This window comes from Heterodontus francisci, chromosome 26 (assembly GCF_036365525.1).
Source record: "Heterodontus francisci isolate sHetFra1 chromosome 26, sHetFra1.hap1, whole genome shotgun sequence".
NCBI classification, from domain to species: domain Eukaryota; kingdom Metazoa; phylum Chordata; class Chondrichthyes; order Heterodontiformes; family Heterodontidae; genus Heterodontus; species Heterodontus francisci.
Window position 1 is genome coordinate 47200017 of NC_090396.1, and position 27730 is coordinate 47227746.

The window sequence follows — 27730 nt, forward strand, 5'->3', positions numbered from 1 at the left end:
CACAGAATTCTGTGAATTTGCACAACTAAAAGATCTAATTAAAGACAGGATTGTATTAGGCATAAGAGGTCCCACAGTGAGTGCACGTCTACTGAGAGAAGACAGACTTACTCTCCGGAAATCGTTCAGCATGTCCAGAAGTGCTGAGGTTATAAATGAGCAGCGAGAGCATATTCATGGCAGAACAGACCAGGCCTTGCATTATGCTGGTCGACATTCCCAGCCGAAAGGGCAGAAAGATCACCGACAAAGGGCAGGATGAAAATACCACGGAGGACACCACACAAAGGAAAAGGTGTGTCCAGCACGGAGAAAGCAGTGTTCTCACTCCAAGAAGCTGGAAGGAAGCACAACAAGCAGGTACAGATAGCCACTGGAGAGATGTCAGCCGAAGATTCTGATGAATCTGTATACACCATACAACAGGTTGGTTCAGTCAGGTCAATAGTTGATAAATGGTTTGTGACTGTTGGAATGATAACTGCAGAAGGAGAATATCGAGTCAACATAAAGCGTCAGATAGACACTGGTGCGTCATACAATATCTTGACCTTCACAGACCTGTGCAAAACGGTTCAACGTGGTGATCCAAAAATGAAGCCCTCAAAAGTAAGGTTGAGGCTATATGATGGCACCATAATAGTGCCGAGAGGACAAATTACTCAGAGCCCAATGCAATGACGAGAACGAATATATGGAGTTCCAGATCATAGACGGCAAGCAAAAGCCACTCATTTCAGCCGGAGCAAGTCTAAAGCTTGGACTGGTAATCCTTAACATGCAAAAAGAGATTTGTAATGTACCGCAACACATTAAACCATTGACCACGGAACAGATCCTAAAGGAGTACAACGATGTTGTTACAGGTTTAGGATGTCTTCCTGGAGGATATCATCTTGAAGTAGATGAGAGGGTAAGACCAATTCAGCATCTGCCAAGGAAAGTTCCAGCTGCCCTCAAGGCCAGCCTGAAAGACCAGATAGAAGAGCTGGAAAAGAAAGGAGACATCAAGAAAGTGACAACTCCTACAGAATGGATTAGCAGCATGGTAGCAGTGAAACAACCTGAAAAGTTGAGAATATGCATCGACCCAAAGAATCTAAATAAAGCTCTGAAGAAATCTCACTATCACATGCCAACCATTGAAGGAATTTTGCCACAACTTGCAAAGGCAAAATCTACACTATCCTAGATGCGAAGGATGATTACCAGCAAGTAAAGCTGGATGAAAGCAGCATTTTTCTAACTGCATTCTGGATGCCGTTTGGGAGATACAGATGTTTACGCATGCCGTTTGGCATTTCCAAGGCTCCAGAGGAGTATCAATGCAGACAGCATGAGATAGGTAGTGTTCTTCCTGGTGTAGAAGCTATAGTGGATGCATTGGTGGTCATCTTCCAAAATTCTATCGACTCTGGAGCAGTTCCTACAGATTGGAGGGTGGCAAATGTAACCCCACTATTTAAAAAAGGAGGGAGAGAAAAAAAACAGGGAACTGTAGACCAGTTGGCCTTACATCAGTAGTGGGAAATTGCTAGAGTCTATTATAAAGGATGTGATAGCAGAACACCTAGAAAGCATAAACCGAATTGGACAAAGTTGCATGGGTTTATGAAAAGGAAATCATGCTTAACAAATCTACTGGAGTTTTTCAAGGATGTAACTAGTAGAATAGGTAAGGGAGAATGAGTGGATGTGGTGTATTTGGATTTTCAGAAGGCTTTTGATAAGGTCCCACATAAGAGATTAGTGTGCAAAATTAAAGCACATGGGATTGGGGGTAATATACTGGCATGGATTGAGAATTGGCTGACAGACAGGAAACAGAGAGTAGGATTAAACGGGTCTTTTTCCAAGTGGCAGGCAGTGATTAGTGGGGTGCCACAGGGATCAGTGCTTGGGCCCCAGCTATTCACAATGTATATTAATGACTTGGGAAGGGGAACAAAATGTAACATTGCCAAGTTTGCAGACGACACAAAGCTGGGGGGTGGGGTGGGGTGGGTTGGAATGTGAGCAGTGAGGAGGATGCAAAGAGGCTCCAATGTAATTTGGTCAAGTTGGGTGAGTGGGCAAATGCATGGCAGATGCAGAAATAACATGGAGAAATGTTATCCACTTTGGTTGTAAAAACAGAAAGACGTTATCTGAATGGAGATGGATTGGAAAAGGGGACAGTGCAACAAGACCTGGGTGTCCTTGTACACCAGTTGCTGCAAGCAAGCATTCAGGTGCAGCAAGCAGTTAGGGAGGCGAATGGTATGTTGGCCTTCATTGCAAGAGGATTTGAGTACAGGAGCAAGGATGTCTTACTGCAGGTATACAGGGCCTTGGTGAGACCACATCTGGAGTATTGTGTGCAGTTTTGGTCTCTATCTGATGAAGACTGTTTTTGTCTTGGAAGGAGTGCAAAGAAGATTTACTAGGATGATTCCTGGGATGGCAGGATTGACGTATGAGGAGATTGGGTCGACTTGGCCTATATTTACTAGAGTTTGGAAGAATAGGAGGGGTTCTCATAGAAACCTATAACTTCTAACAAGACTAGACAGGCTAGATACAGCCCGATAGCTGAGGAGTCCAGAACCAGGGGTCACAGTCTCAGGATATGGGGTATGCCATTTAGAACTGAGATGAGGAGAAATTTCTTCACTCGGAGGGTGGTGAACCTGTGGAATTCTCTACCGCAGAAGGCATTGGAGGCCAAGTCATTAAATATATTCAAGAAGGAGATAGATATATTTCATAATGCCAAAGGGATCAAGGGATATGGGGAGAAAGAGGGAGGAGGGTACTGAATTAGATGACAGCCAAGATCTTTTTTGAATGGCGGAGCAGGCCCGAAGCAGTCCTGCTCCTATTTTCCATGTTTCTATGTTTCAACGACTATCAGTGAGATTGTAGAATGCTTGAAAGCACATTTCGGTCGTAAAGGCATTCCAGTCATTGTGATGAGTGACAATGGTCCTCAATGAAGAATTCAGCCGCTTCATAAAGGATTGGAAGATTCAACACCATACATCATCTCTACACTATCCCCAGTCAAATAGCTAGGAAAAGGGATGAGGACCTGAAAAGCGAATATAGGGAGTTAGGTTGGAAGCTAAAAGGCAGGACGAGCAGAGTAGTAATCTCAGGATTGATACCGATGCCACGTGTTAGTGAGGCTAGAAACAGAGAGCGAGTGCAGCTGGACACGTGGCTACAGAGCTGGTGTAGGAGGGGAGGGCTTCAGATATGTGGATCATTGGGATACCTTCTGGGGAAGGTGGGACCTGTACAAGAAGGACGGGTTGCATCTGAACTGGAGGGGCACCAATATCCTGGGCGGGAGGTTTGCTAGAGCTCTTCGGGAGGGTTTAAACTAGTTTGGCAGGGGGATGGGAACCGGAGCTACGGATCAGTGGATAGGGTAGCTGTTGAACAGGCAGATACCGAGTGCAGAGAGTCTGTGAGGAAGGTTAGACAGTTGACGGGGCAAAGTTGCAGCCAGTATGATGGGTTGAAGTGTGTCTATTTTAATGCACGAAGTGTCAGTAATAAGGGTGATGAACTTAGAGCATGGATCAGTACTTGGAGCTACGATGTTGTGGCCAATGGATTATGGAGACTTGGATATCACAGGGGCAGGAATGGATGTTGGATGTTCCGGGGTTTAGATGTTTCAAAAGGAATAGGGAGGGAGGTAAAAGAGGTGAGGGAGTGGCATTGCTAATCAGGGATAGTATCACAGCTGCAGAAAGGGAGGTCGTCGAGGAGGGTTTGTCGACTGAGTTAGTATGGGTGGAAGGCAGAAACAGGAAAGGAGCAGTCACTTTATTGGGAGTTTTCTATAGACCCCCCAATAGCAACAGAGACACAGAGGAACAGATTGGGAGGCAGATTTTGGAAAGGTGCAGAAGTAACAGGGTTGTTGTCATGGGTGACTTCAACTTCCCTAATATTGATTGGAACCTCCTTAGTGCAAATAGTTTGGCTGGAGCAGATTTTGTCATGTGTGTCCAGGAAGGTTTCCTGACTCAATATGTAGATAGGCCGACTAGAGGGGAGGCTATGTTGGATTTGGTGCTTGGCAACGAACCAGGCCAGGTGGCAGATCTCTCGGTGGGAGAGCATTTCGGTGATAGTGATCACAACTCCCTGACCTTTACTATCGTCATGGAGAGGGATAGGAGCAGACGGGATAGGAAAATATTTAATTGGGGGAGGGGGAATTACAATGCTATTAGGCAGGAGCTGGAGAGCTTAAATTGGGAACAGATGTTCTCAGGGAAATGCACGACAGAAATGTGGCGGTTGTTTAGGGAGCATTTACTGCAACTGCTGGATAGGTTTGTCCCGATGAGGCAAGGAAGGGATGGTAGGGTGAAGGAACCTTGGATGACAAGAGATGTGGAACAGCTAGTCAAGAGGAAGAAGGAAGCTTACTTAAGGTTGAGGAAGCAAGGATCAGACAGGGCTCTAGAGGGTTACAAGGTAGCCAGGAAGGAACTGAAGAATGGACTTAGGAGAGCTAGAAGGGGACATGAAAAAGTCTTGGCGGGTAGGATTAAGGAAAATCCCAAGGCGTTCTACACTTATGTGAGGAACAAGAGTGAGGGTAGGGCCGATCAGGGATAGTGGAGGGAACTTGTGCCTGGAGTCGGAGGAGGTAGGGGAGGTCCTAAATGAATACTTTGCTTCAGTATTCACTAGTGAGAGGGACCTGGTCGTTTGTGAGGACAGCGTGAAACAGGCTGATATGCTTGAACAGGTTGATGTTAAGAGGGAGAATGCGGTGGAAATTTTGAAAGACATGAGGACAGATAAGTCCCCGGGGCCAGACGGGATATACCCAAGGATATTACGGGAAGTGAGGGAAGAGATTGCCGCGCCTTTGGCGATGATCTTTGCGTCCTCACTGTCCACTGAAGTAGTACCAGATGATTGGAGGGTGGCAAATGTTATTCCCTTGTTCAAGAAAGGGAATAGGGATAACCCTGGGAATTACAGACCAGTCAGTCTTGCGTCGGTGGTGGGCAAATTATTGGAGAGGATTCTGAGAGACAGGATTTTATGATTATTTGGAAAAGCATAGTTTGATTAGAGATAGTCAGCATGGCTTTGTGAGGGGCAGGTCATGCCTCACAAGCCTTATTGAATTCTTTGAGGATGTGACAAAACACATTGATGAAGGAAGAGCAGTGGATGTGGTGGTGTATTTGGATTTTAGCAAGGCGTTTGATAAGGTTCCCCATGGTAGGCTCATTCAGAAAGTAAGGAGGCATGGGATACAGGGAAATTTGGCTGTCTGGATACAGAATTGGCTGGCCCATAGAAGACAGAGGGTGGTAGTAGATGGAAAGTATTCAGCCTGGAGCTCGGTGACCAGTGGTGTTCCGCAGGGATCTGTTCTGGGACCTCTGCTCTTTGTGATTATTATAAATGACTTAGATGAGGAAGTGGAAGGCTGGGTTAGTAAGTTTGCCGATGATACAAAGGTTGCTGGAGTTGTGGATAGTGTGGAGGGCTGTTGTAGGTTGCAACGGGACATTGACAGGATGCAGAGCTGGGCTGAGAAGTGGCAGATGGAGTTCAACCTGGAAAAGTGTGAAGTGATTCATTTTGGAAGGTCTAATTTGAATGCAGAATACAGGCTTAAAGACAGGATTCTTGGCAGTGTGGAGGAACAGAGGGATCTTGGGGTCCACGTCCATAGATCCCTCAAAGTTGCCACCCAAGTTGATAGGGTTGTTAAGAAGGCGGATGGTGTGTTGGCTTTCATTAACAGGGGGATTGAGTTTAAGAGCCGCGAGGTTATGCTGCAGCTCTATAAGGCCCTGGTTAGACCACACTTGGAATATTGTGTTCAGTTCTGGTCGCCTCATTATAGGAAGGATGTGGAAGCTTTAGAGAGGGTGCAGAGGAAATTTACCAGGATGCTGCCTGGACTGGAGGGCATGTCTTATGAAGAAAGGTTGAGGGAGCTAGGGCTTTTCTCATTGGAGCGAAGAAGGATGAGAGGTAACTTGATAGAGGTGTACAAGATGATGACATGCATAGATAGAGTGGATAGCCAGAGACTTTTTCCCAGGGCGGAAAGGGCTATCACCAGAGGGCATAATTTTAAGGTGATTGGAGGAAGGTTTAGGGGAGATGTCAGAGGTAGGTTCTTTACACAGAGAGTGGTGGGTGCGTGGAATCACTGCCAGCGGTGGTAGTAGAAGCAGATACATTAGGGACATTTAAGCGACTCTTGGATAGGTACATGGATGATAGTAGAATGAAGGGTATGTAGGTAGTTTGATCTTAGAGTAGGTAGGTTAAAGGGTCAGCACAACATCGTGGGCTGAAGGGCCTGTACTGTGCTGTACTGTTCTATGTTCTCTGTTCTAAATGGAAAGGCTGAGGCAGCAGTGAAAATCACCAAAGGAGTCATAAAGAAGGCGAGCAAATCCAGCACAGATTTTTACAAGGCAATCTTCGAATTGAGAAACACACCTACTAAGGACATGAAAAGTAGTCCAGTACAAAGACGAATGTCACGCCACATCCAAACTACTGTTCCAATAGCAAAAAAGCAACTGAAGCCAGAAGTAGTAACAGGCATGTGACAAAATCAAGGTGAAATGGCAGAAAGCCAAATTTCATTTTGACAAAACTGCCAAACCATTGCCAGAATTGAGCATTGGAGAGCCAGTCAGGGTACAAATCTTCAACGCTCTCAACAAGAGTCAGCCAAAGTGGTAACTTGGGACCTGCGTAGAGTAGTTGTCACCTCGATCGTACGCGATGGAAGTGAATGACTAAATACACCGTCACAACCACAGGCACATACGCACAGTTGGAGAAGCTGTTTCTTCAATGCAGGCGGCCGATCAGGAAGATGTGAACTCACCATCTGCACTGATCACAGATCAACCATCAGTCCCAGAGGTCTACAGCACCCCACCAATGGAAATGAAAACAGTTACTCCGACAACAAGTGACATGGGAATGGCACCCCCCGGCTATTTAAATGGGCCACCGCGCTTGAGATTGCGGCGATTCTTTGGCGTTCGGCCTGCCCATTTGCCCACTGCCGAAATCGGTGGTGGGCACATAAAATTCAGCCCTATGTGTGCAATGCATGTGCAGAGACTGACGAGAATAACAAACTGCTAATGCATGAGAACAGTTGTGTGCAAAGTGGGTAACTTGGGCAACTCCTAGTGTAAATGATAATGCATGCAAATTTTTTGGGTTTTTTTGTATGAAAAGGGGATGTTTGCGATAGAAATGCAATATGTACTAATGTGCCTCCTGGCTTGCCATAGCCATGTGACCTCGACCATGAGGCACTCACTGCAGGCAGCCATCATGAGGCTGCTCAATAAAGACACGGTACAAGTAAGACTGTTGTCCTGTGAGCTTGTAACAGTCACCACCAGATTAGCTAGCTAGTCATTGATTTTGTTGCTGTTTGTGGGATGTTGTACATAAAACAGGGCGAGGTTTATCTACCTAACAGCAGTCAATGTAATTCTTTTGTATGCAGAGTTCTTTAGGACATTTCTGAAAGATGTTTATAGTCTGACTAATAACTACAAGTCTTTCACTCTGATCGGGTCTTAGTTTATAGGTTTTGTTTTCCTAAATAAGTTACACCATTTGTTAAACATCTTTTTTGTGTAGTTTATTTTGATCAGATTTTAATGTCACGCAGTGATCTGGAGAAGCTTGCTGAACATACTATCAAAGGTGCTAGTTTCACACTTGGAACATCTCCATTATTCTGTTTTTTGCCTGCATTTTTAGGTCATTTTTTTCCATTATTTACTTTGAAATAATGAGCAGGAGAGGTAGTACTGTAACGGCTTGAAAACCAAGATTTCTCTTCAAATTAGTCTTCATATCTGATCACAAATCCGTTTCTCAGCCACATGCATTAACATTTCAAATAAACTGTCCTAACCCTCAGGCAAACTTTAAGTTGATTGGTTTTTAAAGACAGGTATTTGGTTTTTTCCCACGGACATACTGCCAAGAGTTTTTTGCTTCAGTGCTCCTGACACATGCCAGCAGTGCATATCAAGATATTCTGCACTATACACTCAGAAAATCATAGGCTGAGTTGCAGAATTTCCCATATGTGCTCCCGATCTATCCAGGAGTGTGGGAACAGAATATCCTGGCCACTGTCTGTTGTTTTCCATTACAATTTTGCAAGGAGGCACTGGGATATTACTTTGACAGTGTCACAAATTCAAAAGATTTATTAATACAGTTCCAATAATTTTATTCAGTTTTCCTTGTATAAATTTTTCTTGCTTGTCCTCTATCTAATGCATTCAAAATATAAGTTTTTCTGATGTTGACAGTTGGCACATTGATTCAGTGTAACTAATGCTAGAAGTATATGTGGAAGCCTATTAAGCCTAACTAAGGAAAGTACAGGAGGCGTATATATGAGAATATTTTCCAGACTTCAAATTCTCTATTCATAGTTGATAATTAGTGATCTCAGCTACATTAAGTAAACAAAGATTTGAAAAAGGGCTACATTATACACTTGTTCTCCCTCCAGAAATAACACAGCAAAAACTTATGCAGCTTTAAATCTTGCAGCTTAATATATACTGGAGATATTGCATGCTGCAGTCTATCAGGAACTCTTATTCCAAGGTCAGTAGTACAACACTGCATATCAAATTCCCATTATAAGATTTTTTCCAAGCAAAACTATTTTTACTTCGTGTAACAAGTTGATACAGAACTATAAAGAGGTAAAGCAACATTGTGTAAAGTGTATTTCACAATAATATACATGTTTTCAAATGTATCTCTGAAGGCTCATGCAATTTTTTAAATTCATTCATGGGATATGGGCATCACTGGCTAGGACAGCAGTTATTGCCCATCCCTAATTGCCCTTGAGAAGGTGATGGTGAGCCTCTGCCTTGAACCGCTGCAGTCCATGTTGGGTAGGTACACCCACAGTGCTGTTGGGAAGGCAGTTCCAGGAATTTGAGCCGGCAACAGTGGAGGAATGGCGATATAATTCCAAGGCAGGATGGTGTGTGCCTTGGAGGGGAACTTGCAGGTGGTGTTCCCATGCAACTGCTGCCATTGTCCTTCTAGGTGGTAGAGGTCGTGGGTTTGGAAGGTACTGTCTAAAGAGTCTTGGTGTGTTGCCTATAGGTAGAAGCTCTTGGATTAGACATTCTCAGGTAAGGTTTTAGCAACATCAAGTCCAGTAGTTTTTAAACTTTTCTCTGTGGGGGACCCTTTGCAAATATGGACACTCCCACAGACCCCTCACCACCAAACACTACCATACTCCCAGTTACCAGCTATCCTACCCTGAATGACTGTCAGATACCCAAAGTAGACAATGCTATAATTTTAGTAAATATTTTTTAAAAGAAGCAAAAGAGAAAGGGTTACATTTATATTGTGCCTTTCATGACCTCAGAACATCCCAAAGTGCTTTACAGCCAATTAAGTACTTTTCAAGTATAGTCATTGTTGTAATCGAAAAAATGCAACAGCCAACTTGCACACAGCAAGCTCCCATTGACAACAATGAAATAAAAGACCAGATTGTCTATTTTACATAGTGTTTCTACATTCACTACATTTCCCCGATCCATTATTGTATAAGCAGACAGTTAGAAAATAGGAATTTTCTCTGCAAACCAGAAGTTAGCTATTAAATAAACTGCCTTGCGATTCCTTGCTTGTTTAATGGTACCAAACACAATGTTCTGAACAAAATGTAATAGCTTTTAGGGAGTGAATCAATCCTTGCAGTTTTGTCTACAATTGTTGAATAAGCAACCTATTCCAATGGAGTCCCCCAAACTTAAGAAAATGTTAAATGAATTTGCTTCTTTCCTATTTTGCCAAACACCCCTGCCACCTGACTTATTAATAGTCCACTAGATATATATTCTCTCCTTCACCAGCAGACAACAGGTGCCTTCTTTATAGGCAGTGTCCTTCTGCTTTGAACCCAGTCACCCCTCCTATTTTTGAACTTAATGATTGCATTTATTTATGAATAGTCCGAATAGTTCCATGTCTCTGTCAGTGAGATTTATATTGTATGTGCCATTGTAGTAGCTGGACTAAGCTACGGCGACATTGTACTGCCCCGACAAAAATGTTTGTATTTAAAATTTCAAAGACAGGTGTTTATTCAGGCTAATATATAGTATAGGGTCATATGGTAAGAATTGAAATACTTACTCAGGGAAGTGTCAGTTAATTCTTCATAAATGTGTGTTCATTTGTCACTGCAGTAGTCATAGCTCAAGATTCCTCTATGGAGCCTTCATTCAAGTCTTTCAGAGGAGTAGATGTATTGGAATGATGTGAGGTACATAAAGACATCTGTGTTATAAATTCCTGGTCTGCCGCCTTTTGGGTTCAGTGGCATTGGCCACTCCTGTGAATGGATACCTTGGCCTACAAATTGCATTGTACAGCATCCATTCCGCGGACGCTACTTGAACACTTAAGGTTTACGGGCAGGGTGTACAAGCACACTGCTGGCCAAGACACAAGACAATCTAGCAAGGATTGATTCACTGCCTAAAACCTATTACATTTTGTTCAGATTTCGGTATTTTGTACCTTCAAGCATGTAAGGAATTGTGCAAGCACACTTTTGGCCAAAAATGCCTGCCATATTGGATAATGACAAATGAGGCATCTTTTACCTATGCCTGAAGCAGGTATTGGGAACATGACATATGCAAATAAGGGGTCGAACACATGCTTGAGATTCCTGCTCCAAGATAGGTTTTCCCTGATGTAGCATCATAGGTAAGTAACCCACATTAAAAGGCCTTAGTGGAGCTCCAGGACCTCTATCCCTCTGCCCACAGCCTGCCCCACCCATCTCCATTACCACGCCCTGCAGAGGGGGAACATCCTACTTGACTACAAGATGCCCGAGTGGCACTCATCCACTGATGAGGAGGATGTGGAGAAGGAAGAGGGGCCAGCCACAATGGATGTTGAAGACATGACACTGGAAGCCAGACAGGTTCAGAGACGCTCAAAAGAGGCAAGAGACGACCACGTAATTACCCGTTTCTAGCCACCCTGATGTCCACTCGCTGAGAATGCAATAAAGGCTCACTTTCAGGTATGAATTCTGTTGCCTCCTTTCCATTTGTCATCCCTGAATTGTGACCAGTTACACTGCATGCTGGGGCCCATGGGAAAACATATGTTAATAAGGGTTCTTGTCACATTGGCATTTTAATGAGGACAGTGGTCACATTGGCATAGCCCTAAGGGAGTAAGGGGGAAGTCAACATTTTTAAAAATTCATTCATGGGATGTGGGCATTGCTGGCCAGGCCAGCATTTATTGCCCATCCCTAATTGCCCATGAGAAGGTGGTGGTGAGCTGCCTTCTTGAACCGCTGCAGTCCATGTGGGGTAGGTACACCCATATGGCTGTTAGGAAGGGAGTTACAGGATTTTAACCCAGCGACAGTGAAGGAATGGCGATTATAGTTCCAAGCCAGGATGGTGTGTGGCTTGGACGGGAACTTGCAAGTGATGGTGTTCCCATGCATCTGCTGCCCTTGTCCTAGGTGGTAAAGGTCGCAGGTTTGGAAGGTGCTGTCTAAGGAGCCTTGGTGCGTTGCTGCATTGCATTTTGTAGATGCTACACACTGCTGCCACTGTGTGCCGGTGGTGGAGGGAGTGAATGTTTGTGGATGGGGTGCCAATCAAGTGGGCTGCTTTGTTCTGGATTATGTTGAGCTTCTTGAATGTTGTTGGAGCTGCATCCATCCAGGCAAGTGGAGAGTATTCCATCATACTCCTGATTTGTGCTTTGTAGATGGTAGACGGGCTTTGGGGAGTTAGGAGGCGAGTTACTCGCTACAGTATTCCTAGCCTCTGACCAGCTCTTGTGGCCACAGTATTTATATGGCTGCTCCAGTTCAGTTTCTGGTCAATGATAACCCCCAGGATGTTGATAGTGGGGGATTCCATAAGGGCAATTATGAGGGCATGAAAGCAGAGCTGGCTAAAGTGAACTGGCAATTCAGGTTAAGGGATAGGTCAATAGAGATGCAGTGGCAGACATTTAAAGGGATATTTCAGAATACACAGACTAGATACATTTCAATGAGAAAATTCCAAGGGTGGGACCCGCCATCCGTGATTAACTAAAACAGTTAAAGATAGTAACAAACTTAAAGAAAAAGCCTATAATTACACAAAGATGGGAGGCAGGTCAGAAGATTGGACAGAATATAAAAAACAGCAAAGCATTACTAAAAGATTGAAAAGGAAGTTAAAATTACAGTACGAGAGAAAGCTAGTTAGAACTATAAAGACAGATAGTAAGAGTTTCTATAGATATTTTAAAAAGAGTTAACAAAGTGAGCGTTGGTCCTTTAGAAAATGAGTCTGGGGAATTAATAATGGTTAATAAGGAGATGACAAATGAATTGAACAAATATTTTGCATCGGTCTTCACTATTGAGGGTACTGCCTGTATGGAGTTTGCAAGTTCTCCCTGTGTCTGCGTGGGTTTCCTCCGGGTGCTCCAGTTTCCCCCCTCATGCCAAAGACTTGCAGGTTGATAGGTTAATTGGCCATTATAAATTGCCCTTAGTATAGGTAGGTGGTAGGGAAATATAGGGACAGGTGGGGATGTGATAGGAATATGGAATTGGTGTAGGATTAGTATTAATGGGTGGTTGATGGTCGGCACAGACTCGGTGGGCCGAAGGGCCTGTTTCAGTGCTGTATCTCTAAACTAAAAAAAAAAGTAACATCTCAGTATCAGCTGCAAGTCAGGAAATGGAAGGGAGGGAGGAATTCCGTAACATTACAATCACCAGGGAAGTGGTGCTGAACAAATTGTTGGAGTTGTAGGCTGACAAGACCCCGGGTCCTGATGGACTTCATCCTAGGGTGTTAAAAGAAGTGGCTAGTGAGATAGTTGATGCGTTAGTTTTAATTTTCCAAAATTCCCTAGTTTCGGGGGAGGTTCTGTTAGATTGGAAAATAGCGAATGTAACTCCTTTGTTCAAAAAGGGAGAGAGACAGAAAGCAGGAAACTACAGGCCAGTTAACTGAACATCTGTCTTAGGGAAAATGGTAGAAGCTATTGTTAAAGACGTTACAGCAGGGCATTTAGAAAAATTCAAGGTAATCGGGCCGAGTCAACGTGGTTTTGTGAAAGTGAAATCATGTTTAACCAACTTATTGGAGTTCTTTGAGGGAGTTACATGCGCTGTGGATAAAGGGGAACCGGTGGATATATTGTACTTAGATTTCCAGAAGGCATTGATAAGGTGCCACAGCAAAGGTTATTGCAGAAAATAAAAGCACATGGCGTAGGGGGTAACATATTGGCATGGATAGAAGATTGGCTAGCTAACAGGAAACCGAGAATAGGCATAAATGTGTCTCATTCTGGTTGGCAAGATGTAAAGAGTGGTGTGCCACAGGGATCAGTGCTGGGGCCACGACTTTTTACAATTTATATAAATGACTTAGATGAAGGGACCGAAGGTGTTGTTGCTAAATTTGCTGATGACACAAAGATAGGTAGGAAAGTAACTTGTGAAGAGGACATAAGGAGGCTACAAAGGGATATAGATAGGTTAAGTGAATGGTCAAAGACCCGGCAAATGGAGTATAATTTGGGAAAGTGTGAAATTGTCCACTTTGGCAGGCAGAAAAAAAAAGAAGCATATTATCTAAATGGTGAGAGATTGCAGAGCTCTAAGATGCAGAGGGATCTGGGTGACCTAGTGCATGAATTGCAAAAGAATAGTATGCAGGTACAGCACGTAATTAGGAAAGCCAATAAAATGTTATCGTTTATTGCGAGGGGAATTGAATACAAAAGTAGGGAGGTTATACTTCAGCTATACAGGGCATTGGTGAGACCACATCTGGAGTGCTGTGTACAGTACTGGTCTCCTTGTTTAAGGAAGGATGTAAATGCGTTGGAGACAGTACAGAGAAGGTTTACTGGACTAATACCTGGAATGGACGGGCTGTCTTACGAGGAAAGATTGGACAAGCTAGGCTTGTATCTGCTGGAATTTAGAAGAGTAAGAGGTGACTTGATTGAAACATATAAGATCCTGAGGGGTCTTGACAGAGTGGATGTGGAAAGGATGTTTCCCCTTGTGGGAGAATCTAGAACTAGGGGTCACTGTTTAAAAATAAGGGGTTGCCCATTTAAGACAGAGATAAAGAGAATTTGTTTCTCCCAGAGGGGCGTGAGTCTTTGGAATATTCTTCCTCAAAAGTCTTTGAATATTTTTAAGGCAGAGGTAGATAGATTCTTGATAATCAAGCGGATGGAAGGTTATTGGGCGTAGTTGGAAACGTGGAGTAATCAGTTCAGCCATGAACTTTTGAATTGCGGAGCAGGCTCGAAGGGCTGAGTGGCCTACTCCTCCTAATTCGTATGTTCGTATGATTCAGCAATCGTAATGCTGTTGAATGTCAAGGGGAGATGGTTAGATTCTCTCTTGTTGGAGATGGTCATTGCCTGGCACTTGTGTGGCCCAAATGTTACTTGCCATTTATCAGCCCAAGCCTGGCTGTTGCCCAGGTCTTGCTGCATTTCTACACTGACTACTTCAGTATCTAAGGAGTTGCAAATGGTGCTGAACATTGTGCAATCATCAGCGAACATCCCCACTTCTGACATTATGGAGGGAAAGTCATTGATGAAGCTGAAGATGGTTGGGCCTTGGACACTACCCTGAGGAACTCCTGCAGTGATGTCTTGGAGCTGAGATGATTGACCTCCAACAACCACAACCATCTTCCTTTTACGCGAGGTATGACTCCAACCAGCGGAGAGTTTTCCCTCGATTCCCATTGAATCCAGTTTTACTAGGGCTCCTTGATGCCATACGCAGTCAAATTCTGTCTTGATGTCAAGGGTAGTCACTCTCATCTCACCTCTTGAGTTCAGCTCTTTTGTCCATGTTTGAACCAAGGTTGTAATGAGTTCAGAAGCTGAGTGGCTCTGGTGTGACCCAAACTGAGTATCAGTGAGCAGGTTATTGCTGCTTTTTAGCACTGTCAATGACCCTTTCCATCACTTTACTGATGATCGAGAGTAGACTGATGAGGTGGTAATTGGCCGGGTTGGATTTGTCCTGCTTTTTGTGTACAGGACATAGCTGGGAAATTTTCCACATTGCCGGGTAGATGCCAGTGTTGTAGCTGTACTGGAACAGCTTGGCTAGGGGCACAACAAGTTCTGGAGCACAGGTCTTCATTACTATTGCCTGCATGTTGTTGGGGCCCATCGCCTTTGCAGTATGCAGTGGCTTCAGTCGTTCCTTAATATCATGCAGAGTGAATCACATTGGCTGAAGATTGGCATCTGTGATGCTGGGGACTTCAGAAGGAGGCTGAGATGGATCATCCACTTCTGGATGAAGATTGTTGCAAATGCTTCAGTCTTATCTTTTGCATTGATGTGCTGGGCTCCCCCATCATTGAGGATAGGGATATTTGTGGAGCCATCTCCTCCAGTTAGTTGTTTAATTGTCCACCACCGTTCAAGACTGGATGTGGCAGGACTGCAAAGCTTAGAGCTGATCCGTTGGTTGTGAGATCACTTAGCTCTGTCTATCGCATGCTGCTTACGCTGTTTGGCACGCAAAGTAGTCCTGGGTTGTAGCTTCACCAGGTTGACACCACATTTTGAGGTATGCCAGGCGCTGCTCCTGGCATGCCCTCCTGCACTCTTCATTGAACCAGGGTTGATTCCCTGGCTTGATGGTAAATTTAGAGTGTGGGGATAGGCAGGGCCATGAGGTTCCAGATTGTGGTTGAGTACAATTCTGCTGCGGCTGATGGTCCACAGCGCCTCATGGATGCCCAGTTTTACGTTGCTAGATCTGTTCGAAATCTATCCCATTTAGTACGGTGGTAGTGCCACACAACATGATGGAGGGTATCCTCTATGCGAAGACGGGACTTTGTCTCCACAAGGACTGTGCGGTGGTCACTCCTAGCAGTAGTGTCATGGACAGATGCATCTGCAGCAGATTGGTGAGGACAAGGTCAGGTATGTTTTTCTCTCTTGTTGGTTCCCTCACCACCTGCTGCAGACCCAGTCCAGCAGCTATGTCCTTTAGGACTCTGTTAGCAGTGGTGGTACCAAGCCACTCTTACTGATGGACATTCGATGGACATTCTGCACCCTTGCCACCCTCTGTGCTTCCTCCATGTGGCGTTCAACATGGAGGAGTACTGACTCATCAGCTGGGGGGTGGGGTGCAGTAGGTGGTAATCAACAGGAGGTTTCCTTGCCCATGTTTGACCTGATGCAATGAGACTTAATGGGGTCTGGCGCGATGTTGAGGACTCCCAGGTCAACTCCCTCCTGACTCTAATGCACTGTGCCGCCACCTCTGGTGGGATAGGACATACCCAGGGATGGTGGTGGCGGTGTCTGGGACATTAGCTGTAAGGTATGATTCCGTGAGTATGACTGTCAGGCTGTTGCTTGACTCCTCTGTGGTACAGCTCTCCCAACTTTGGCATAAGTTGCCAGATGTTAGTAAGGAGGACTTTGCAGAATCGACAGGGCTGGTTTTGCCATTGTCAGTGCCGAGGTTGATGCCGGGAGGTCCATCTGGTTTCATTCCTTATCGACTTTGTAGCGGTTAGATACAACTGAGTGGTTTGCTGGACCATTTCAGAAAGCATTTAAGAGTGAACCACATTGCTGTGGGTCTGGAGTCACACGTAGGGCACACCAGGTAAGGACAGCAGATTTCCTTTCCTAAAGGACATTAGTGAACCAGATGGGTTTTTACGACAATCGAAAATGGTTTCATGGCCATCATTAGACTAGCTTTTAATTCCAGATTTATTAATTTGATTCAAATTCCACCTTCTGCCGTTGTGGGATTCGAACCCATGTCCCCAGAGCAATACCCTGGGTCTTTGGGTTACTAGTCCAGTGACAATACTGCTACGCCACCACTGTATCTGCGCATAACCTCTGGCATCTCCGCCAGATTTTGCCTTACCTCTCTCTGCAACTCCAGCATGCCCTGTATTGTTGACACTAGAGACTTGTCATCATCTTGGGGCTCAACAAGGGCCTGACCAAAAACAGTCCTCTGATTGTCACAGGACTCGACTGTCTCAGCCTCAGCCAGCTGCTCTGATGCGTGTGTCAGCAGCTTGTTACCCTGATTCTAATGTCAAGTGGGTACCCACCGAGATGGAAGTATCTGCGCTGGTGGAGGGTGCAAACGAGTCATGGGACAGTGCATTCTCTGAATGGTCCTCTTCCTCAGAGGTGGACGCCTGTCCCCGTGGCTTCAAGCCCCTGCAAATGGCTACCTGGGTTAGAGAACAATAACATCTGTGCATTAGGCTGTGCAGATCTCATGATGCTAGCCATGCATTATGTGAGTCTCCAACATTGAGGCACATGCTGAAGGGAGGTAATCCTCACTCTCTTGCACAGGGACTCCAATCTCCTCATCGATATTTCACGGCCACCCTGGTTGCCCATCAGCTCCAAGGCCTCATGCTCGGCAGAGGTGAATGGACATAGATCTGGGAGTTCTCCGCCTGTCCAGGTCTGCTTGTTCAGCAAGAGGAAGGAGGGACATGGTAGAGAATGGCAGAGTGATCAATATGACCGCTGTGCTCATTTCAGCTCCTCATCCCCTACTGGGGGATCTGATGTATCTCTTGCCAACACTCTCTGTCAGGGGAGTTAGGGGGGAGGAGCTATGAAGGAAGGTGGCCTGTGGCCGAGAGGCAGCCATGCATCTGTCAGGAAAACCTAAAACCCTAGCCATTCAGCCAAAGCCACAGCATTGCAACTCTCTCCATATCATGCAGCCTCCTGCATAGTCACATACAATGCTCAGAAAGGCGATTGGTATGAAGCACTCACCTTGACAGAATGCAGGAGGTCATTGACCCTCTGTCTGCCAGTTGTGTTGGGTGACCCCAGAACTGCTAACCTCCTCTGCGATCTCCACCCAGGCTTCCTTGGTCGGGGAGGGAGGACTTCTTCTTGCCATCGCAGAGGAAGAGAACTTCCCATTTTTCCTTGCAGCCTGCAGGAGAATCTGCAGGGAGGTATCTCTGAACCGTTGGGCCAATCTGTATTTTGCCTCAGCCATTGTCTTCTGCCCTGCTCGGGGTGGCGTGGGTGGGGGACACGGGGACCAGTCAGACAGAGTTGTTGGCTGCACCAACCTGACAGTAAGTGCAGGGCAGGTAAGCCTTGAAATATGGCGCCAGGAGCTGCTCTGGAACCATCTGAGGCCATAATCAATGATTTGCCTCCCACTCCCCACCACATGATTGGGGGGGGTCCACGCCTTCCATAATCAAAATGGCCACTCATTGCATAATCACGGTGGGGTGACCACCCATGTGACAGACAGGAATGGTGCCCTTTACCAGGCCTGCTGCCGGGACTGGCGGCAGGCTCATTAAATTCAACCCGGGTTTTGCAGATTTACATTTTCCAGTCTTTTAGTCAGGGGAACTGATAAAACACTCAGGCAATCTCTTCTTTGGCTTTCTTGGCTCGGGAGACAATGTGTAAGCGCCTGGAGTGGCTATAAAGGCCAATTCTAGAATGACAGACTCTTCCACAGGTGCTACAGATAAGGTTGGTTGTTGGGCTGTCAGGCAATCTAGGTCATTGTAAAAGCAATTATTTTGTAGACATATGTGACTAAACAGGATAGTGTTTCCAAATTGTTTTTAAACTTCTGTTCTATCACTTCCAATAACATATTAAACAGGAAAACAGCAACTATTCGCATTTATAACAAAATTTGACACCAAGCCACTGAGATAAGTTTTAAAAAGTGCCTTTAAAAAAGATAGAGCGGTTTCGGGAGGGAAATCAGAACTTCGGGTACATGAAAGGTGGGAAGAATGTCTATTCTTCAAGAGCAGTGGATGCATTAGTGTGGCATTAGTACATATAAACATATGCATTATAGAAATGAAGTTCAGGCTATTGAGTACACTTATACCGTCATGAGCAGTTTGTTTGATCTCTTGGGCGATGAAAGAAAACAGAGAACAGGCTTTGGAGAAGATAAAGCTGTATGAAATTTCCCCTGACTCCAGAGACAACTGAGCAAGATATCTTTTTTTATTTACTGCACAAATTTTGTCCCCTTCAAGTCCCTCCTTATTGGGGTTCTATTAATGTAGTTGCTCTTGCTGATGGTAAGTATTGTTAGGCATTTAACTGCAGGCGGGAGGAGGGTGGTAGCCGGCAGCTCAACATATAGTTTACCCATAACAAGAAGCTATCAAGGTGTCTATACTTTTATAGAAAATGCTTATTGTTCAAGGAATGAAATAACAGTTTTTTCTGAATATCAGTGTAAAATTACAATCAATATGATTCAACCCTGAACAGTTCCATTCCATCATCAACAACAACTTGTATTTATATAGTGTCTTTAAGATAGTAAAAGGTACCAAGGGACTTTACAGGAACATTGTCAAAAAAAACACTGATGCCAAGTCGCATGAGATATTAGGACAGGTGACCAAAGGTTTCGTCGAAGAGGTGGGTCATAAAGGGAGAGAGAAAGATAGAGGGGTTTAGGGGGATTTCCAGAGCTTGGGATCTTGGCAGCTGAAGGCACAACCACCATAAATGAAAATTGGGGATGTGCAAAAGAACAACAAAGAACAGTACAGCACAGGAACAGGCCATTCGGCCCTCCAAGCCTGCACCGATCTTGATGCCCGCCGAAACTAAAACCTTCTGCACTTCCGGGGACCGTATCCCTCTATTCCCATCCTATTCATGTATTTGTCAAGATACCTCTTAAACGTCGCTATCGTACCTGCTTCCACCACCTCCCCCGGCAGCAAGTTCCAGGCACTCACCACCCTCTGTGTAAAAAAAACTTGCCTCGCACATCTCCTCTAAACTTTGCCCCTCTCACCTTAAACCTATGTCCCCTAGTAACTGACTCTTCTACCCTGGGAAAAAACTTCTGACTATCCACTCTGTCCATGCCGCTCATAACTTTGTAAACCTCTATCATGTCGCCCCTCCACCTCCATCGTTCCAGTGAAAACAATCCGAGTTTATCCAACCTCTCTTCATAGCTAATGCCCTCCAGACCAGGCAACATCCTAGTAAACCTCTTCTGTACCCTCTCCAAAGCCTGCACCTCCTGGTAGTGTGGTGACCAGAATTGCACGCAATATTCTAAGTGTGGCCTAACTAAAGTTCTGTACAGCTGCAGCATGACTTGCCAATTTTTATACTCTATGCCCCGACCGATGAAGGCAAGCATGCCATATGCCTTCTTGACTACCATATCCACCTGCGTTGCCACTTTCAGTGACCTGTGGACCTGTACGCCCAGATCTCTCTGCCTGTCCATACTCCTAAGGGTTCTGCCATTTACTGTATATGTCCCACCTGCATTAGACCTTCCAAAATGCATTACCTCACATTTGTCCGGATTAAACTCCATCTGCCATTTCTCCGCCCAAGTCTCCAACCGATCTATATCCTGCTGTATCCTCTGACAATCCTCATCACTATCCGCAACTCCACCAACCTTTGTGTGTCCGCAAACTTACTAATCAGACCAGCTACATTTTCCTCCAAATCATTTATATATACTACAAACAGCAAAGATCCCAGCACTGATCCCTGCGGAACACCACTAGTCACAGCCCTCCATTCAGAAAAGCACTCTTCCACTGCTACCCTCTGTCTTCTATGACCAAGCCAGTTCTGTATCCATCTTGCCAGCTCACATCTGATCCCGTGTGACTTCACCTTTTGTACCAGTCTGCCATGAGGGACCTTGTCAAAGACGTTACTGAAGTCCATATAGACAACATCCACTGCCCTTCCTTCCTCAATCATCTTCGTCACTTCCTCAAAAAACTCAGTCAAGTTAGTGAGACACGACCTCCCCTTCACAGAACCATGCTGCCTCTCGCTAATAAGTTCGTTTGTTTCCAAATGGGAGTGAATCCTGTCCCGAAGAATCCTCTCTAATAATTTCCCTACCACTGACGTAAGGCTCACCGGCCTATAATTTCCTGGATTATCCTTGCTACCCTTCTTAAACAAAGGAACACCATTGGCTATTCTCCAGTCCTCTAGGACCTCACCTGTAGCCAATGAGGATGCAAAGATTTCTGTGAAGCCCCCAGCAATTTCTTCTCTTGCCTCCCTCAGTATTCTGGGGTAGATCCCATCAGGCCCTGGGCACTTATCTACCTTAATGCTTTGCAAGACGCCCAACACCACCTCCTTTTTGATAACTACATGACCGAGACTATCTACACTCCTTTCCCTAGGCTCATCATCCAACAAGTCCTTCTCTTTGGTGAATATTGATGCAAAATACTCATTTAGTACCTCGCCCATTTCCTCTGGCTCCACACATAGATTCCCTCCTTTGTCCTTGAGTGGGCCAACCCTTTCCGTGGTTACCCTCTTGCTCTTTAAGGCCAGAATTGGAGGAGCAGAGAGATCTAAGAGGGTTATAGGGCTGGAGGAGGTTTCAAAGAGGGAGAAGGTAAGTTGATGGAAGGATTTGAAAACAAGGATGAGAATTTTAAAATTGAGGGGTTGTCGGACTGCAAGTCAATGTAGGTCAGTGAGCATAGGGATGATGGGTGAATGGGACTTGGTGCAAATTAGGATGCGGGCAGCAGAGTTGATAGCAGTAACAGTTTTGGATGAGCTGAAGTATGGAAACTGGCCAGGAGAGCATTGGAATAGTCGAGTCATTGGTAACATTTCCATGGTCCCTGCAGCATGGAAGCCACAGTGTTCCACGTAATTTTTGATCATTTATGTCTGTATTGATTCTAATAACCTTCATTCCCATTTGTGATTAAGCATTTATTTGGCTTCTTCAGAAACAAATTCACTGACATTGCATTGACCATTTTTGATGGATGTTTATTCCATGTAATAACTACTCTGCATAAAAATCAAAAATTCTTCTAGTCTCTGGTCTTGCTTAAGGCTTGTTAATTTTCTACTGTTATCTTCTGCAATTACAATTTAAGTTAAATAGCCTGTTTACCTACATTTTCTAACATTTTAAAGGCATTAGTTATGCTCTGCTGCATATTAGAGTAATCGAGAGATACAGCACTGAAACAGGCCCTCTGGGCCACCGAGTCTGTACTGATCAATAACCACCCATTTACACTAATCCTACATTAATCCCATATTCCCTACCACATCCCCACCACCTACCTACACTAGGGCCAATTTACAATGGCCAATTTACCTATCAACTTGCAAGTCTTTGGCTGTGGGAGGAAACCAGAGCACCCGGCGGAAACCCACGTGGTCACAGCGAGAACTTGGAAACTCCGCACAGGCAGTACCCAGAACCGAACCCGGGTTGCTGGATCTGTGAGGCTGCAGTGCTAACCACTGCGCCACTGTGCTGCCCATAATCCCTCTCCTCAGCTTGAGTGACATGTCCATCAAAGGCTATACAAATTGTTGACTTTATAATAGTGTTTTTTTGCTTTATGATGGGAAAAATTTAATGTCTTGATCTTTTTATAAATGTGAGAGGATTAGGAATTAACACAAACGTAAATGTAACTACATTTCCTAAAACTTAAACAACGTGGTATAAAAATAGGTAGCATAACTGTGGTAGCAGAACAATCTCTGAAGGATAGCTCACTGAAGTCGCTATACTCCAGTTCCTGGACTGAGGTGGCATTTGGCAGTCCTGTTAATACTTAATGAAGATAATTTTTTGTTGTGAACTTGATTATGTGGTGTTCGAATCCATGAGTCCTAGCTTAAGAGCCAACACTCCCTCCCAATCTTCTTTTCTCAAATCAAGTTGGATTTGGAGAATATTTATTCCTTCCTTTTCCTGTCAATTTTATCTTCTCTCCTATTTTTCCTGAAGGATTCCATGTGCACTAGTTCCAGTATCTCAACCAAGGGGCCATTTTTCATTTTTGAGTCCAGTCGGTCAATATTGATGGGCTGCTCAAGTGGTAGACATGACGCAGCTAAACCTAATGCTGTCCTCACCTACATTCAGCAGAGATTACATGTTTGTAATCAGGAGCAGGAACCAGGGACAATTTTCTCCCCATTCAGCCCAGAATCACTGAAACCATTTATTGTACTCATGATACCACTATGCTGAGATCTGCCAGCTCAGCTTAGAAATCAATGGTTTTTATGGCACAACGAAAACTTGTTTGAGTTTCTGTTCACAATTTACCCTTTTACGTCTCTAAATCATTCTGCAGTTGAATCTTTTTCAAAGCATTTTATATGGAGCATCACTTGCAAGGCAAATGTTTCATGACATAAAAACAGAGTTAATGTTTCAGGTCTGAGACTTTCATCAAAATGAAGAATAGCTTCTGATTTTAATAACTGCTTTATTATGTTACATAAGTTAAAAGGTCTAATATTTCTTTAGACATTGTGAGTTGGATCGTTTTGCTCGTGAGAGAGATGCAAAGCTGGCAATTGTAAAGAAACTACATACAGAACAGATTAGGGAGCTGGAGAAAAACATACGTCAACTGCAAATGAGTTTGGAGACAGTTGAAATGGAGAAACGGCGAACGGAATGGAGCCATGCAGATGCCATAAAGGAGAAAGAGGATGTAATTGAGAAGTAAGTGACATTGTTCTTTTCCTTGAACTAATTGGCCTCTTTTATAGTATTGCACATTATGTGACCAAGTACAGTATTCAGGTTAATTAGGATAGAAAGGTGGGGGAATAATTGGATCCAGGCATGGGAGAGGGGAGGGAGGGGTTAGGATAGAAGGAAGAGAGAGGAGGAGGAGGACGGGTAGGGACTGAGGAGGATGGGTATAAAGAAGAGGGATGGGGCAGTGGTGGACTAGGAAAGATGGGTCATATGGAGAACAAAGGCAGGGAAATTATGTCTTTAGAGAAGGGCAACCCAGACCTTCCATCTCCCCACAACCTGAAATTTTAGTTGGTGAAGGGAGGGTTTGATGTAGGATAAACTTTGCCTTTCCCTATCAGAGAAAGAAATACAATTTAAACTGTTACTATTACAACTTCTGCTGCAGTGTGAGGCATCAGGCTTAGTGAAGGTGCAACAACCTTGATAATAAAATATCTATCACAGCACCACCTAAAGGTCTGACTGTTATGCCAGGCAGTATGATGGGTTTGCCCATAGGGGAATAATTACCATGGAAGTTTTCATTGAAATGCACACCCCATGTATGGAATTTAATTTATAACTATAATCTTCCACTGCATATGGGTAGTCAAGATAAATTTGAATTTTTCAGCTGGCGCATGGTTAGAGGGAGGGGGATAATGGGAGGAAAATGTGGAGGAGGCACTAGGATGGTGGGAGGCAGGGAAAGGAAGTTGGGGTAGAGGAAGAACAGTGGGAAGGGGAAGAGAGTGGGCCGCGAGGGTAGGAGACAGTGGGAAAGAAAGAGAAGAGAGAGGACAAGGGGTGCTGAGGAGAGGGAATTCTGATCAGGGGTTGGGGCATGGAACAGTGGTGGAGAAGAAGTACAGTCAGGGAAGAGTGGGGTTGCTGCAGATGGGAAATGCAGTTGAGGAGGTATGTTATTGCAAGAGGAAAAATAAAGCAGCAATTGGGTGGCCTGTGAGGGGGAACTGGCAGCTAGTTGGTGCGTTGGGCGAAGCGTCCAGCTGTAGGGAGGGGTTGGTCAAAATCTTGTTGCTCAAGTAGAACTGAAATTTTACTTGGGAAGAAGTTGAATTCCTGCTTATCAACGGCTGGGGTTAATAATGTTTCATTGACAGTGGTAGGCATAGCTTCAATACCTTTAGGATCATGAGACAACTCAACCTTTTTTATATATCATATGTTCTCTGCAGTTATAGAATTTTACAGCACAGGATTTAGTTTGTCCAATCTTGTTTGCTGGCTCTCTGTCAGACCTCCCCATTCACTAGCTTTTTTTTTCTAAATTGCCTATAATGTTTCCTTTTCAAGTATTTATCCATTTCCCTTCTAAAAACTATTATGGATTTTACTTATCACTGTTTCTTGTCAGGCATTCTTTACTCCTTTAAAAATTTTAGTATTGTACACAGGATTTCACATGAATTACTAATTTTTTGTGCTGTTGATGATGAAAGTACATTTGGAGAACTCCTCGCTTTGAATAGTGACATCCAGCTAAACCACTGGAACAGTTTAACGTCTTATCTGAAGGGTGGCACCTCTTAACAAAGCAGCACCCCCTCAGTATTACACTGGAGTGTCGACTAACATTATGCGCTCAGATCCTGAAGTAGGGCTTGAACCCACAACCTCATAACTCAGACCCCAACTGAGCCAAGCTGACAATTACTTGCCAGTTTGTAATTTGGGTAAGTCCGTATCACCTTCTTAAGAATATAAGAATGTTTAGGATTAGGGAAAGGCTATTAGGTCCAATAAGCCCATTCTAGATTGCCAAATTACAGAAAAATAGCACAACCGCTTGCATATAAACACAGAGGTAACATGACAATATAAGAATACATGATCATCATCATGACAGTAGGTATATGCATTGCTGGAATTGCTGTTGGGTTTCTCCAGTGGAAGATTGGCAGAACCTCTGGATGAACAATGTAAATGGCTAAAAACTGCTGTTTATGTTTTTCTAGAATTTCTGCTAAAGTTACAGTGGAAGAACTCTGTGGAAATTCTCGCCATCATATCCATACACTCATCATGCAGAACTGAACAATATACTAGCACTTCACTACAAAAACTTTGAGATAAAAATTTTAACTCGAGTAATTACCTAATATAAGCAAAAGGATTGGAATAAAGGGGAGATTAGTAAAAGAAATTGTAGCTTAATTGTCAATGACAAACTGCACATTCCCTTGTTTCCCGATAATTGCAATATATCTGAATGCTTTATTCAGAATTAGTTAATTAGCTACAACATACAAGTCTTTTAATCACACCATTTTGTGTTGTGATGATAAAATCCAATAGAAAAGACACACAAAGGCCACCAGAAATGCAGGCTGAAGCATACACAATGCAAGCAGTACTGCAGCTTAAATTTGGAATGTGCTGTTACTCCTTGATGGGAGTTGAAGCCATGTCCAAACATCACGGAAGGTCACAGAGTCATTTACTCAACAGTAGGAGGCCATTTGGCCCAGTGAATCCATGCCTGCTCCCTATGAGCTATGCAATTAGTCCCACTCCCCAGCTCGATCCCTGTAGCCCTGCAAGTCTATTTCTCTCAGGTGGTCATCCAGCTTTCTCTTGAAGTTATTGACCGTATCTGCTTCCACCAACCTTGTGGGCAGCAAGTTCTAAGTCATTACCACCCACTGGGTTAAAAAAAGTGCTTCCTCATACTCCCCCTGCATCTTTTGCTCAAATCTTTCAATCTGTGTCTGCTAGTCCTGTACCATTTGTTCATGGGAACAGTTACAGTTTTACTTTGATTAATTTATCTAAGACTGCCATACTCTTTTACACTTCTATTAAATCTCCCCTCAATCTCCTTTGTTCTAAGGAGAACAAACCCAGCTTTTCCAACCTAACCTTTATAACTAAAATCCTCCATCCCTGGAACCATTCTGGTAAATCTCCTCTGCACCCTCTCAAGGACCCTCTCATCTTTTCTGAAGTATGGTGACCAAAAAATTAAAGTTGCTAATTTGATGCTATGAAATGCAGACAGCAATATGAATAAGGAAACTCCAAGAATATCAGCATTAGAGATCAACAAAATGCTTGTTTGAAGCTTTAGCTGGGAGATGCTTAAATTAGGTTCTATAAGGATATGTTTAGATGGGGCTCTATAGGGAACAAGGAGGATAATTTAAAGTTAATGTTTATCACATGAAATATTTGAAATATAGAACTAGTCACTGCTCCTTTAACTGCAGCTGTGTCCTTTGGTCTGACCTACGATTGTTATGCCAATTACAATATGGATTACATTTCCTAATATAGTAAAAGCCAGTTAGTGGGTATTCTATTAGTAGAAACATCAGTTTAAATAGAACAATTGCCCAGGCATTGTTTTGTTCTATCAGAATGATTTGAATGGAAGGACCATTTTATTCTTTTCAGGAGAGTTTTTCAGTAATTGGGTTCTATAATGTAATATATAGTTTATGGCTCTTTCAACCAACGTTTCTCACGTCTGGACTGCGTCTGTGCAGCACTGCATTTTGGCAGCTGCAGAATAGTGTTTGCATCTCGTTTTCCTTCAACTCTGTTTTAAAATTTAGATAAGTATATTGAATTATGCCCATTTCTTTAACATGCATAGTATCTAAGACACACAGTGCATTAATTGCACAAAAGGTCATGTCTGTTGCCTTCACCTCTGCGCCTAGTTCTTTGGCCAGGAGTCTTTCCCCACCACCACCCCCCCACCCCCAAATCGTCTCCCCCAACCTGTGCAGAGAGCTTTTCTGCTGTCTTCAGAATTCTCATTCTACCTGGACACCTCCCTCTGGCCTCTAACCCTCTCTATATCTTTTCATTGGGAACTGCCAGAATGACATCAGATGTCTCAATTTAACTGCTCCCCTTATAAACTCTAACCTTTCTCTCTCTAAACTTGCACACTCTTTTCTCTTGGGTCCAACTGTAACATTGTTATTAAATCTGTCGACAAAGGAAGAAGATGCTGCCAAAGACGTAATGAAAGAGGAAGTAGTTGAGATACTGGATGGGCTAAAAATTGATAAAGAAGAGATATTAAAAAGGCTGACTGAAATTATA

The 27730-nt window shown here is 44.0% G+C and overlaps 1 protein-coding gene across 4 annotated transcripts in view; it reads left to right on the forward strand.

The window, feature by feature from the left end:
• Window positions 1-27730, forward strand: part of ccdc57 (coiled-coil domain containing 57) — a 199656-nt gene that overhangs the window by 69562 nt on the left and 102364 nt on the right. For 3 of the 4 annotated variants that reach the window (XM_068058163.1, XM_068058166.1, XM_068058164.1), the window contains exon 7: window positions 23432-23632. The exons of the other annotated variant lie outside the window; for it this stretch is intronic. In XM_068058163.1, coding sequence (XP_067914264.1) covers window positions 23432-23632 — 201 coding nt within the window. The remainder of the gene's footprint in view (window positions 1-23431; window positions 23633-27730) is intronic. 4 annotated transcript variants of the gene reach the window in all.